At 39.8% G+C, this 14,820-nt stretch overlaps 1 protein-coding gene across 2 annotated transcripts in view; it reads right to left on the reverse strand.

The window, feature by feature from the left end:
• The window catches only part of nfatc3a (nuclear factor of activated T cells 3a), a 60,141-nt gene extending 46,113 nt beyond the window's left edge, over nucleotides 1-14,028 (reverse strand). Inside the window, exon 1 of one of the 2 annotated variants that reach the window (XM_037096618.1) lies at nucleotides 13,413-14,028. In XM_037096618.1, the coding sequence (XP_036952513.1) occupies nucleotides 13,413-13,503 (91 nt within the window). In that variant the 5' untranslated portion in view covers nucleotides 13,504-14,028. Of the gene's footprint in view, nucleotides 1-6,127; nucleotides 6,321-13,412 lie in introns of those variants that run through there. The other variant, XM_037096617.1, reaches the window with a different exon arrangement.
• Nucleotides 14,029-14,820: the final 792 nt, after the last annotated feature.

The following is a 14,820-nucleotide window of genomic DNA, read 5'->3' on the forward strand; positions in this document are numbered from 1 at the left end:
AGTGTGTAGTGTTCTCACGGTAACCACAGGGAATGACCTGACCCACTGGTGATGGTGGCATCCACCCTGGCTCCTTGACACAAAGCTCAGCAGGCCTCTGGCTGCCCGTCACACTGCCTGGGGATTCTCGCTTGGGGGATAATCCATAGAGACTTTGTTTCTCCATCCTCCGACTCTCACTGCACACAAACTGTGTCAGAGTCCTGTGACACACAGGCCCACATTCTGAGAAAGCTGAGTTTACTACTGAAGGAGGGAAGGATTTGTCTCTCCCAGAGAAGATGACAAGCTCATTGCTACGGCAGGTTCCTGCCGGAGCGCCCACGGCCTTTCTGTCTACCTCTGTGTGCGCATGTGTGTGTATGCTAGTATAAAAGAGTGGGTGGTGTAAAAATGTGTGTATGTTCCTGTGTGCCTGTGGTTGTGCCTCTGTGCCTTCCTGTATGTTTCTGCACATACCGTATGGTATATGTGTGTGTGTGTACCTTAGTGTGTGTGATTGTTTTTTTTGTGTGTGTGTGTGTGTGAGCACACCCCAACAAATATTACTGTCTTAAGTTACCCACTAGTCCCAACATCATGTGGCGCTGGAGCTAGAAGGTAACCTTAGCCAGGGTTCCCTTTGTGGTGGGCAAGCAGATTGATTAGAGCAGGCTCTGCTTACATCCCCTGTACAGATGGCTTTGTGTTCAGGTCAGTCTCCTCTTTCAGTTCTCCTCAAGAGCTGCTGACCAACAGACCAAAAACTGTGCCAACACACCACGTACTATGTAACTCATGATGGCATATACCAAAATGGCATATACCATGTAGATAAATAAATCAGAATATTTTTGCTAGGTTTGTTTCTAACATCTTATACATCCTTCACCAGTCCTCAAATGTGTCAGTCCAAATTAACTCTCTAACCATTCTGTTTTATGCTCCGATAGGGATACTGATTTAAAAAAAAAACAAAAGGGTCTAATGGGCTCAGATTTTTAAATCTGTGTACCTCTTTGAGTTGAACTTGTTAGGGCTCATTTTTATGTAAGGTAACAACAAGACAGGGATGAAACCTTAGTTAATGCATTCATTAACTGACACTGATTCAACGACACAGTTTAATTTGGAAAACAGAAACTTTCCTCTTTTCAAACAAAGAGTTTTTAGAGACCGTTTTAGAATGAAACATTTTATTTCACATTTTTAACATCTTGATGTACTGTAGATATCTGTTTAGAATCTGAGCAGAGCTCACAAAAGCCAATTTAATTCCTTCCCCTTGGGTTTTCCAAGAACTGCATCTGGCTGATTGCCTACATTTCTAAACACAGAGCCAGTGACGCACATGCACACACATATTGTAAGGGCTGGACTACACCTGTGGCTCTAAACCTTGCTGACTGGGTTTTTGCCAAGCCTACTGGTGATCCCTGTATGTGTCGGTGGTTGCGTTTGTGTACATATAAAATTCAGTGAGAGTGAGTGAGAGAGAAATACAAATGTAGGCGCTAATAAGGCAGGCTGGATCTATAAAGATTCGTGAGGTACAGGAAAATCCTGAGGTATGGGTTATGGTATGGGTTGTTATTGTCTTTCCTGTAAAGTTATGTTAGGGTTACATCAAAAAACTCTCCTCTGCCGTCACAGCAGACTCACCAGCCAGCAGAGGCTTAACAATGGCAGCCTAAGCCAATGTTAACATATGCCGGCAGCTAAATTAAGCTCCTAATTAACAATCTCATGCCGAGATAACATTATGGGATAAACATAGAGTGCCAAGGAGCCACCTGAACTAAATACCCACCAACGCGCAAAGATCCTTTTCAAACACATCACTAATTGCTTTTAGGGTACATTTTTCGCCACGCAAGACAGGTTAGTACTTGTATTACAACAATAATGATAATAATAATAATAATAATAATAATAATAACAATAATAATAACAATAACAATAATAATAATAATAATAATAATAATAACAATAACAATAACAATAATAATAAGCTTTTAAACAAATGGCATTTATAATGGTGTTTTTAAACTAAACAGAAAAAAATTCATATCAACAGGCCAAAAAATGTGTGTTAAAGGGATTGGCATTACAATGCAGATTTACAAGAGGGCCCTGACTGTGAACGCCTGAGGCCCTCAGACCTAAAGGGGTCTTGACACCAGAGCCAGAGCCTTGACACTCAGCCTTATAATTTGTTGACAAAGACTGTGGTGGTGGAAGCAATGTATTAGCAAAACTGCATCAGCAGCTTCACTACTCACTGCTAATATCTACACAAGATGCATTCAGGCACAGGACTGCTGTGTAGATCACCTGTGTTTTGTTTTTTATTACATGGCAAGTATATCGGCCTTCTTGAAAGTGCAGTTCAGTTGCAATTTTCCCCACTTTACTTGGCTTCTCCTACTAACCTGGTTTCTTGTGTACATGTCAGAGGATTCATGTATTGGTTTTCAGTGGAGCAGGAGTGCTACAGTGCATTAGATGATTGGCCTCCAAGGCGAACACAAGGCGCCTGATGGCCTGCAATAACCCACAGCAGATAACATCAGAGGCTACTGCTAGCAGGGGTGACATTTAAACAATCTGTCAGGGCTGACTGTGCATGTGCCTGAAAAAAAATCACCCGGAGTGAGAGAGGGAGAGAGAGAGAGAGAGCAAGAGAGGGACAGACAGGGAAACAGAGCTTTGTGCACCCTTATGTGAGAGAAAGCAATAGAGGCAGTGTGTGAGAGAAAAACAGAAGGCTGAGAGACAGAGAGAAAGAAGAGATGACATTTAGACAATATGGGTCCTGACGAGTGGAGTAAGGCTGCAGTATATACACACCACTGACAAATGCACAAGTGTGTCAACCAATACTGATCTACCAACCAAGTTTTGAACATATCAAGTAAATTTTACATTTACATTTTACATTAATTTGCAAAATGAATACTCCTGGAATAGCCAATCATCAACAAAGTAATGCTAATATGAGTAAAAATAACTGTATGTATGCCAAATCTCCAGATGTAATCAACTGCCACCCCAACCTCCATACTTTGACCCATTTTTACAGACTTCAGTTTAACAACTGCAGCAGCAGAACCCCTTTCCCATCCATTGTGTTGCTTAAACATTACCGGAACTCAAAATAAGATCATGGTGAGATGGCAAAACAAATGCAGCATCCATAAGTAAAGGGTCCATCTGCTCTGCTCAGGGAGGAGCCCCAACAGTCCTATTACTTTTATCGTGCTTGAACCAGGCCAACACAGAACATCCGAAAAAACTAACAGGAAATAATCAAGGAAAAAACAGGAAGGCAACAATTTCCCCTCCAAACACATCAATCAAAGTAGTAAATGTCCTGAGAAAAAAAAAACGACGCCTTAAGTAACAAAACTTTCTTGAAGAGCTCTGCTGGTATACCTGTTTAACAAGATGACTAGAGTGATTTTACTCCAGAGATCGATGTCGTGTTTTACTCTTCTGAGCAGTTAGTAGTTATTTGCAAGCCAATATCAATCCCGATTATTAGTCATCAAAGAAGTCGACAACCAATTGGAACCAATATACATTTGCAGTAAAAATGAAAATCTAAGTATCAAAATCAGAAAATCAGTGATGGAGGTGAAGGTACAATTTACTCAAGCACTGTATATGAGCTGGCAATAGATAGCGTTTATTTGCAATAAAGTATCATTATCAATTAGATGCTGATGATAGAGTGTAATGGCTAGCATATCACCATCAGCATTTAGACCAGTTCCATATTGCTTTCACTTTGTCTGCCACCAAGTACAAAATTAAAGTAGAAAAATAAATGTGTTCAAGTCAGACTGGCAGCCTGGTACTATTTTTCTCTGCTTTCATGTCTCCATTACAGACTAAATGACTGAATAAACTCAAATTTCGTCCTCTGTTTTTGGTTGTTACTCCTCTGAGGACAGGTGCCAACATTAATATCACTTGGAAACACTGAGTTGAGAATGGGTTGTCTGTAGAAAAGACATGAGTAATTCCATTTTCTGCTACTTTAAACCTTCATTGCACAACAGTTAAGGGCCCAGACACACCAAACTGACATCCAAGAACTAGTGGAGACAATAGCTGTCTGTTTCATCGCTTGACAACACTTGTATTTCAAAAAGCTGCACTTGAAGACATTGCAAAGATTTAAGACAGTGGCATTTGGTATGATAGGAAATACCTCTCCATACCACAAGTTGGACTGAAGATATACAAACAGTTGCTATGATAAAGCAGCTTTTCATGAAACACCACTGTCACTAATATAGCCACTTTTGATCAAGAATGTGTCTGATAAGAAGCCGCAAAGGGCGCTGGCAAAAGAGTGGACCCAAAAAATATGGAGAAACTAAACCAGATGGGTAAAACCATGGCTCAAGGGGCTTTTCCTTTCCTCTTCTATTTCTCGTCACATGTACTTATGTACTTAGTTGTACAGTCCCCGCTAATTCTACATGTTCAGTTGTCCAAAAAGCAAACTGAACTTTGCAGGATATACCTCAACATATGGGGCCACAGACCCTTAGAGGCACATACGGTCTTTTTCACTCTACTAAATTTGACCATTTAAGTCACAAGTTACTTTGTAGATTCATATTAACTCATGCTGTCTGCAATCAGAAGGAAAAACAAAGATTCTGATAACTGTAAAAATGCTGAATACCAGATCCTATATTTGGCCAGGCTGATAATCAGTCAATCTTTGCTTTTGAGCATAATGTGTATAAAGTGATCAGTGGCTCAGTCTGTCAAAACCTCTGCAATTGGTGTTTAATGCCCTATTCCACATTTGACCCATGATGTAGGGCCACTCAAACACATGGGCCCCAACTGGAATGTGGACCATCAACTCCTTAAAAATATTATATCTAATTTATTAAAGATGTCTTATCATTGTTAATTGTCAATACATGACAATGCAAGCACAACCGTTTCTTGAAAACCCAATTTAGAATATGTAACAAGACAAGACATGACAAGAAAAAAAATGCATGGGGTAAAGGTGTCAATACCAAGCATTAGCCTGACTGAAATATAGCTTTGAGGGGTAGCCTAAAATAAAATGGGATTCAAACCACCTTAATCCCTATGGAGCAAACTGCGCCCCATAGTAAAAGGGGACCAAAGAGAGAAAGAAAAAAATGAAACCAGATGCAGAAGTTCAACAGCTTTCTCTCTGGTGTAATGCAGCCTCTGACATGTTGATACAGCGCAGCCAGCGGTAGCTTCAGTTACACTAAATTTAAACTAGACAGATGCCACACATAGTTACTCATGCCTCGCCCCGGGAAACAAACGTCTCATTCATCACACTGGGTGCTGGGACCCCTTTGGTTCAACAGGGTTAGGGGGCACCCACATGGTGATCTAGCCCCACATGTGGACCTCATGCATGACTGTCTGACCTTTGACCTCTCTGTCTAATACGTTTTCATAGAAATATTGGAACCTGAAGTTAATATTAAGATTAAGATATTAAGATTTACAAGGTCTAGAGATGACTGCTTGTCAAACTGAAAGACATCCCATTGTCCTTGTTCCTCCTTAAAAAGTTCAAGCTTTGGTTGTATGTTTTCTCTATTCTCTTATTTTCTTTTTGCCCTATTTTTGTAAATAGTTTATGGTGATATTTGTTTTCACACCTATGGCCATGCCTTTATCAACAAGTCCCAATAGCATAAATGTATGTAAATATGTCAACATATCATCAATATATGATGATTATCATATATATATATGTATATTACCAGATATCAGATAGATGGATATGTTAATAAATATACCTATCAACAAACCTCAGTTAAAATTATAAAAATATTTAAACAAACAAAAAAGACCCAAGCTAACTGCACATTAGCAAAGTGTGGTATGAAACAATATCAGGAAAAATGTAGCACTAGACCAAATTGGCCATGTTTGTTTTAAATAAAAAACTTCTGTCTTGTTTCTTGTCAGTTTAGGAAAGGATTAATACGATTTCCGAAAGACCTCGGGACAGTTTGTACTCTAATGACAGCTGCTTGTATAAGTGGTAGCTCTCTCTCGTCAATATAAAAGTCTAGACTACACACAAGACACACCTGGCTAGAGTTGGGAGTGCTGACACACTCACCTGGCGATGTAGTGCACAACATTCTTCCACTCCTCTCCCCGTTAAGATCGCAAAGTGCTCGAGCAGTAAAAAAGTTGAAGGCTGCAGACGTGCTGGGACGAGAGGGGTTCTCCTGCACCGAATACAAACGAGTCACTAGAACCTGCCGCCTGCCCTCTGCCACTCTCTCTGGGAGCTCAAAATAGTCCACCATGAGAGCGATGTAATTTCAGTCTTTCAGTCTTTCCCACGACAAGGACTGAGAGGACCGTGCTCTTGGTTCACAGAAGCAGAGCAATGACAACAACACAGACAAGGGCAAAATTGCTTTCTCCGCTGGCTGCTTTCAGTTTGATCATCTCATTATGATAACATGCCTTGACATTTCCTCATATCTAAGCATGACAATGACAATCCAAATGGTTCAAGAAATGTCACAGCACATTAACAGAACAAAATCAAACCTGACTAGCCACTAAGTGGTTGTGGTGACTGCTGGCAGCTGGAGATTTCATTAGCTCAGAGATCAGGCTCTCTGATGTCACTGGTGGTCTCTTTCACATCCTGAGAAAGCAACGAGAAAGGAAAGAAGACTCAGCTGTCCTGGTAGCAGGTCTACAAAGCTCTGTGCTGGTATGGTGGCAACCAACAAACCACAAAAAACGTCTTTCAGTTCATAGGATAAGAAAAGAAAGCGAGAAAATACTATAGAATAAGAAAAAAAAAAAAGAAAATAGAAAGGTATAGAGAAGGAGAGCGGGTAAGCAAAAATGCTCTTCATGTTCCCCTTACCAGCAGCTAGAGAGCGGTGTGCCCCCCTCTCCTTTCATTCCACCCTGCCATCTGAACCCCACATGGCATGTCTGGGCAGAGAGCCAGACACCTCCGCTATGGATCTACAACTCTCCTTCCACCCACCCATAAAGGGCACTTCTGCCCTCATGCCTCATACCACCTCTAATGCCCAATGAGGCCACTGCTCGTGACCTGCATAACCCAAACTCACCAAAACCTAGTTCTACTGCTCAGCCACAGCCACTTCACAATGAACACTCTAACACAAATGGGCTGAGTGGTACTTTAAAGAATACACAGAAATGTGACATAAATACTGTAAGATGGACTATGATGGGCTATTTTTGTATGTGAAAGAAGTGTAAAAAACTGTGAAAGGGAAATATTTTCTGTAATTAGTATGTACGACCAAAGCTTAACCTGTGTGATACTATATATAAAAGCAAGTATGAGGCCACTGTCTGTAACAAAAAAGAACATAATGCAAAAGTCTCTGATACAGCCATTTCCAGGGCTGTTCGTGTCACCGTGACACAAACAGTTTCACAGTTAGCTGTAAGCTACGAAACATAAAGTTACATGACTTAGACACCTCGTTACTCATGGTTGTCCCTGCCTATGTAAAACTGGAACAGGCTGCCAAGGGGTTTTTTAAGGGTTTTTTTTTTTTTAATTAAGGAAAAACAATCAACTCAACCATCACGGAAAAAGGTGCAACCAAAAACAAGTGAAACAAGATCGATGTTGACATGATACTAGTAAAAACGTAACTCCATACGCTGCTACTTTACATCGTGAAAATCTTTCAGCAAGGACACTGTAGTCTGGATTTAACTGTGATGTAGCCTAAGGAGGTCTAAGTGTTATAACTTAATTGTCAGTTCATGAAGTTATTTTCGTGATGTAGGGCTGACTGACAACTTCACATTGCTTGTTCTATCATTCACACAGACTAAAACAAAAACAAGATAATGAAAATTGACTATGGAGCCAGCAAATGTTTTGTATTTTTTTTTTATAAAAGTCATGTAATCATTACAGCAATGGATATGGGTCATTACAGTATTGTTTCTGGTGCATAAAGTAATGAACAGTGACATTTGAAGTCAAAATAAACTACAGACAATGCCCTGGACAATGACATTACCCTTTTCAATGAAATTCCTTATTTACTGAAGGGATAGTCACTAAGAAAACTTTAGATAGTCCAGTCTGTGGGAGTTGCTGGGACATTGCTGGGAGACAAGCTGTTGTTCTGATCTCTTGATCTCTTGTTGTACTTTTTCAGTGCTTTGAGGGGCACAAATTAAATTTCCTGTATCTCTATCATATAGATGATGACCGAAGTTTCAGAGATTCTATTAGGGGCAGTTAGAGAATGTAAATTAACCTGCAACTAAATAAATCAACCCTTTGATTAATACAAAAAAGCCTGACTTCCATAAGGTTGTGGTTTTGGAATGACATTAAAATGGCTAAAAGACAAAGGTTGTATGGCATTTAGTTTCTGATCAGCATGGCTCACGCAAGCAACTAATGAGAATCAGTTGACTGTACTTGCCGTCTACAAGACTTGACCTGATTTTTATCATCATTATTTTCTTGTGTCATAAAAAACTAAATTATTCCATGATATTTTGCAACCCCCACTAGTATTGAGTCATAGTTACTGAACAGAGCTTAGCATGGGTTGGTAAGCTCATGACTAGGGTTAGGGTAAGTCTTCAACTATTTCTTAACAAATTATTGCTGCATTTGTTTGAGAAGCTCATAGGAGAAAATATCGCACCACCTGAATCTAACCATGCCAGACTAAATGTGAACAAAGATATTCAGCTAAACACACACCACTGACACCAACACATAATGACCTAATGTATTGTAACATGCATTGTAGAAAACCTTAAAAACTAGAGCAGGACTGATTTTTGATACCATACCCATTTGTTTAGGAGTTCATTAGGAATCCAGGAATCCATTACTGATATTTTGGATATCTTTTTAAATAAACATATACATTATATCATCAGAATGTAGCATAAATATATGTTCTCAGCAGAATATTTTACGATTGCAATTTTTATATTTTTTCTTTTGCATTTATGTCTTTGAAGTATCTCTTCCGAGCTATGTTGTTACGTATTGGCCAATATAGATGCAGTTACTCAGACTGGCCAATTTGCTGTCTGACCAATTTATCTGTCTGACTCTGCTGCAAACCCAAAACTGTCTGATGAATGACGTAAACAGTATTTTTCAGCAATACTTGATACGTTATATCCCTTACTAAGCGAAACATTTCTATAAGAGGTTTTGAGAAATAATTTAAACTCGACTTAAAGATGCCTGCTTTTTCAATGAACAACCTTGTTGTTTGGCCTTAATTTTAAAAGTTTCCTTTGTCCATGGTCCTGATTTATTCAGTGAATTTCTAATAATCCAATCTCACTTTCTAGTGAGATTCACAGACGGGTATATTCTTCTATTCAGCTGGCAACGTACATGATCGGGGAAAACCCTTACAGTAATCGGGCCCATTGCCTTTGAATACAACCGTGGAATATTTCACCTCAAAGAGGTGACTGTTTCCTGAGCAACACGAAAAAACAAAGCAAAATAATGAATAGACAGACACCCAACAAACAGATGAAGATGAACAGAACAAAAAAGATGAACAGAGGTGCAGAGCGTTTTTTTACTGTACCATACCATTACAAAGACTTCTAATCACGTTCACATATGCAAGCACAAAGGAGCCAGCCTGTACAGGAAGCCAACATTCACTTGCCAGATCCATTAAACAAAGATGTAGGGGAGATCTGTCATAAACATGAGCAAACTGCTCCCTGACAGCAACCTTTGAGAAAGTTATGGCAATCATTACATATTGCACTATAGTAACATTTTGTACCTTTTGGTGCAGCTGCTAGAAGAGATCTACATGGAAGTTGTGCCAGTGTTGTTTTATTTATAATGATGTTACCGCTCCTTCTCACAACGCTTCAACTAAAATTCTGCAGAATCAGCTTTATAGATATTGACATGATAACAATGAGAGCCCAGTGAAAGCAACATTCAACGTTAAGCTCAGTGCATAGAAACCTGTTAGATATTCGCAGTCAAGGTTATAAAAACAAGCCCTGACTTGATCTTTGCATTCAGAAAAGGAGAGTGTGCAACTCCCTGTTACTGTGGCTGTGTGATCCCGCTTTACACTCCAGTTATTAATTTGGACAAGCACCCTCCTTATGGGCCAAGTCATACAGTCCATACCAGATTAAAACCACTTGCACAGTGGTGCTTTTATTCCTACGCTTATTCCAACAGCAGTTTTTCCCCTCGTCCCATCTCCAAATCAAACTTTTTTAATCGAAGGAAAAATTGATCTAAGATTGCACAAGCCAAACCTTCATGGAGTCATTACTTTGCCAGAGTTTCATGAAAAGGACACAGCTGGTGAATTCACAAGTTCCAATGTTTTAAGCTCAAAGACAGAAACAAATGCTGAACCGAGCATGGATACAAAGACCAACGGAAACCCCATTAATTAAAAAAACTGAGGGTTGAAATCCAGCTCTTGACCTTTATTGTATTTGAAATCAGTCAGCCTTTGAACACTGTATAATACCTAAAAGACACTTTCAACAAAAACTTAGACCTGATAACGCAGAAACCTCGGCTTCAACTACAATTTGATTTAAACCTTCTGACAGAAAAAAATAAGCATTTTGAAGACTTCCCCTTTGGTCCTGGAAAATGCTGATTCTAACATATAGGGTCAATGGTTAATTAATTGTGCAGCAAAGCAGTCAACTATGAAAATAATTATTAGTTAGAGACATACCTGAGTCTAGCTGCAGGCACTTTTACATAAGAGAACCTGTCTTCATTAATTAGTTAAGTTCCCACCTTTTCAACTGTCTGCAATTGTTAACGGAACGAGCACAAATCATCCCGTCTCAACACGAACAAACATGTAAGTGATAGTCATTCTGCTTCTTCAAGTTCCAACAAGCAAAAGGCTGAAATCTCTTCTATCAATCATAACTGATATCAACTTTACACATTTGAATGTGGCTCCAAATTATGCTTCTACAAAAACTGCCTGGTGAGGCTCAAATGAGAGGAATCTCTAATGCACCTGGAAGTAAGTTAATGTATCCCAAATATCAAATATGGTACAAGCTAGTTGACCAATATAACATCCATCCCTACAAATAGCAACTAAAAGTTATTTCAACAGGATGATGCGACCATTTGTATGCCCAAGATTAATGGTAATGTCCTTGACTGCCAGACACTAAAAGCAGCTTGGCAGTTGTTTTTTTCTCAGAACAGAGAATATATAAGTTTTATTTTCTCTTTATAACCTGGAAATGTTTCTTTTAGAAATTAAATAAATAAAAAATCGGTACCATAATGTTCTTATTGCTGGTGGACAACATGACATCACTTCAATTAGATGGAGTGAAATAGTCAACTCCATTCCAAAACATTTTTATGTCTGCCACATTACATCGATTGGAACGATTTCTAATGCATAATTTTAGACACATTCCTTGTATTTCAGTGTGAAATCACTGGCATCTTTGGAAGCTTCGAGAATCTTTATCACAATTTCAAACCGTTTGTGTGTGATGACAGATCTGCCACATGGTCTGTGATGCTTGCGCGCACAAAGGTTTTCACTGAAGTTTCCATTTAGAATGTTTTCCAAAACCTCATTCAAAATATTGGTCCTAGCAAATAAAGACATTAATTCTCATCATAGACAATTCTTCATAATTAAGCTTCTGCTGATGGTTAACTTTGTTTCCATTGTTATACTCATATAATAATGTCTGTAATTAATGCTTAATTAATGAACCAAAGCATTGCATAATCCATTCCACTCTCTCCATCTCTATGGTGACATTAGTTTCCAGAAAAAAGAAAAACACTTTCCTCTTTTTTGTTAGGCATTCTCATCTATGTACAATAGTTCAGCCTGGGGCAGACATGGACAGTGTCACGCAGCAAAGATTTTGACTTGATTCAAATCCAAGACATCTCATTTACCATTGTGTCATTGACAAAGTCTATTGATTTTTGCTTTTTTAAAGTACATCACTGAAGACGTTTTCTGATGGAAAGAAAAGATGGGTTTGAACAGGTTCAGCATATCAGTAATTTGTTCAATAACCTTAACAATTATCTGAGGGTTATAGATTATGTGATCTGTCCCCCCCACATATTCCTATTTTGTTTTCATCCCTTTGTGACATCAAGCATATGAAACAAATGTTTCATCAAGCAGCCACAGCGGATAACCCATCATTTGAATAGCAAACTGATTCTAACTTTAAAGAGTCAGTGTAGTTTTTAGAGATCAATTACTATACAGGTCTTGCTACCCATTGAGTTGACAAACTTTAACAGACTTGAGTTTACTGAAAGAGGATGGGGTTTATTTACACAGTTTTTATTCCCAGATATCAGGCCTAATATGGAATGAGATTCGTAATTTCAGTAAAGGCAACCTCACCTCCATTTATTCCCTCTCCACTTCTTTCTTTAGGGTTTAGATTCACTATGGTGACACCCATTTAAAAAAAAAATCTAATAATCTTTTTATTTATTTATTTATTTATTTATTCATTACTATCACTGATACAAATTATTATATGTTTTTGATCAATTAGCTCTCATTCTGTAATAAACCCTACATAAACACAGTGTAGCACAATTTGTTTGCCTTGCAGCATGGGCATAACTGTGAAAATATCTAACAATATCAACAACTGCTATAAATTCACACTTTAAAACACGTCTTTACTTTAAGAATGCTTGGCCAATAGTTGAATATCTAACTATAGCAAATACTCTCTTTACAGTGACAGAACACGCGTGACAGATCACAACACCAACTGTCCTATTTTAGCTTATTTTGTAAACACTGAGTTAAATAAAGGTTTAGACCACATTAGCATGTGCCACTGTGCAGAGATGTGACATTCACACTGCTCTCTCTCCTCAGCTATACTTGACTTACACCAGTCTGCCGCAGTCCCGCCAAAGTGACACAGCGTCCACGTTCACAAACTATCTGTTGCGAAAAACTGTGGCAAGGCATTTCCAAGTTCTCCCCTCTATTTTCCTCGGCATATGGCAATGACAGCACTTATGCTAACCTGCTAGCATGTCAAGCTAATAACAGCTGGCGATTTGTGGACATTAGCCGAACGACCACGACAGAGAGGACGCGTGATGTTTTAATAACTCCACGTCTGAAAACACACACACACACACACACACACACACACACACACACACACACACAGACTGAATGGGGTCGGTTCCTCTTTCACAGAGCTAACGGTATCGAGAACTGGGTCTACCCGGCTACATTAACAGTAGCCAGGAGAGTAACTCATGTGAATGTTACAGCGTACTGTGTGTGCTGTTAAGTTTACCACCGGCAGCCTTTAACACAAGTTAACATGCCGCCAAGCGAGGGGGGAAACACACTGACCTCCGGGGCCTAACGGCTGCTGCTGCCCGTCCTCTCCGAAGATCAGCCTGAAGTCCAGCTCCTCATTCCCGGGGCAGTTTGCAGTAGTCATCGGGTTTGACAGCTCGGGTTTTTTAACCCCCGCCACTCGACCGTCGACCGCTGGAGCAGTTTATGCTCTCCTTTTAAAAAAATGTCACAACATTTACCGACTGCCACGACGCCGAACCTCAACTTTTGTTCATTTAACTCAAGAACAAACAACGCGTGTGTGTGTGTCTCTCTCTCTCCCCCCTCCCTCCACTGTCCAGTTTGACAAATCCACAACACGGGCCGGCTCCTCTCTCTCCTCTCTCTCTCCTCTCTCTCTCTTCTTCCTCCGGCAGTTACACGGTGCGAAAATTCTGGCTTCAACTTCAGAGAAAGTCGCCCCTCTGTCGCTTCGGCTCTCACTGTGTCTTTCCGTCTGGTGAATGGTAAAAGAACTCTTTCTCTTGCCGGCGTTTAATGTTCGCTAATAAAGCCGATGAAATGTCCGTTTAATTTCCCTCTTCCCTCTTCTCTCTCTCTCTCCTCTAGTCTCTCTCTCTCTCTCTCTCTCCTCCTCTCTCTCTCTCTCCGGAGCTCCTATCCCAACTTTTACTAACCCCGCGTGACAAGGCAGTTCCAGCGGTGACGTCAGCAGACACAACACAACACAACACGGGGCGCGCGCAGACACACACACGCACACACACACACACACACACACACACACACAGAGCCATGGGGTTAATAAACAGTTTATTATAGGCTTACCAAAGTCATGAGCCTAAAGTATATTGTTTTTTGTTTTTTTTTGTTTTTTAAAGCTGTGATAATATTGTCAGTTCCAAAAATCACATTTTGGTGCCGGGAAAGTAAAATGATACACACACACACAAACACTGTCCCTGAAATTCATACATATTCAACATATTTGATTATATCTCATTACTTCACTATTGTGCTTTTTATTTATTTATTTATTTATTTGGCAAAATTTTACACACTGCAACTAACCTTTTGACCTTCCAGTAACTGGGTCTAACAGCCACTTTGCTCTATTTAATTAGCCCTCCATTCTCTCCCAACAACCCAACCATTAGATTAGCTCCAATTGCGCCTCTTAGCCCTCTGTGTGGTTCCAATCCAAGCTAGGATTGGCAAGTGTACTGACATTAATGACGTGCTGCACTTTCTACCTTTAGATCCGTTCAGCCTGTCAGCGCGGAGGCCCATTAATTTCTAATCAGCGCGGTCGGGCAAGTGAATGGGGCTAAAAAAATTGTTGGTATGGGAGAGTAGACGTCATGTTAGCGGTTTGAAATAGCACCTCAAGCCAAGTGCCTCTGGGGGGAAAAAAGCTGTTTGTGTTGTGCACATAGGTTCCAGTCCCAGGTTTATTCCT

Source organism: Acanthopagrus latus, chromosome 4 (genome assembly GCF_904848185.1).
Source record: "Acanthopagrus latus isolate v.2019 chromosome 4, fAcaLat1.1, whole genome shotgun sequence".
NCBI classification, from domain to species: domain Eukaryota; kingdom Metazoa; phylum Chordata; class Actinopteri; order Spariformes; family Sparidae; genus Acanthopagrus; species Acanthopagrus latus.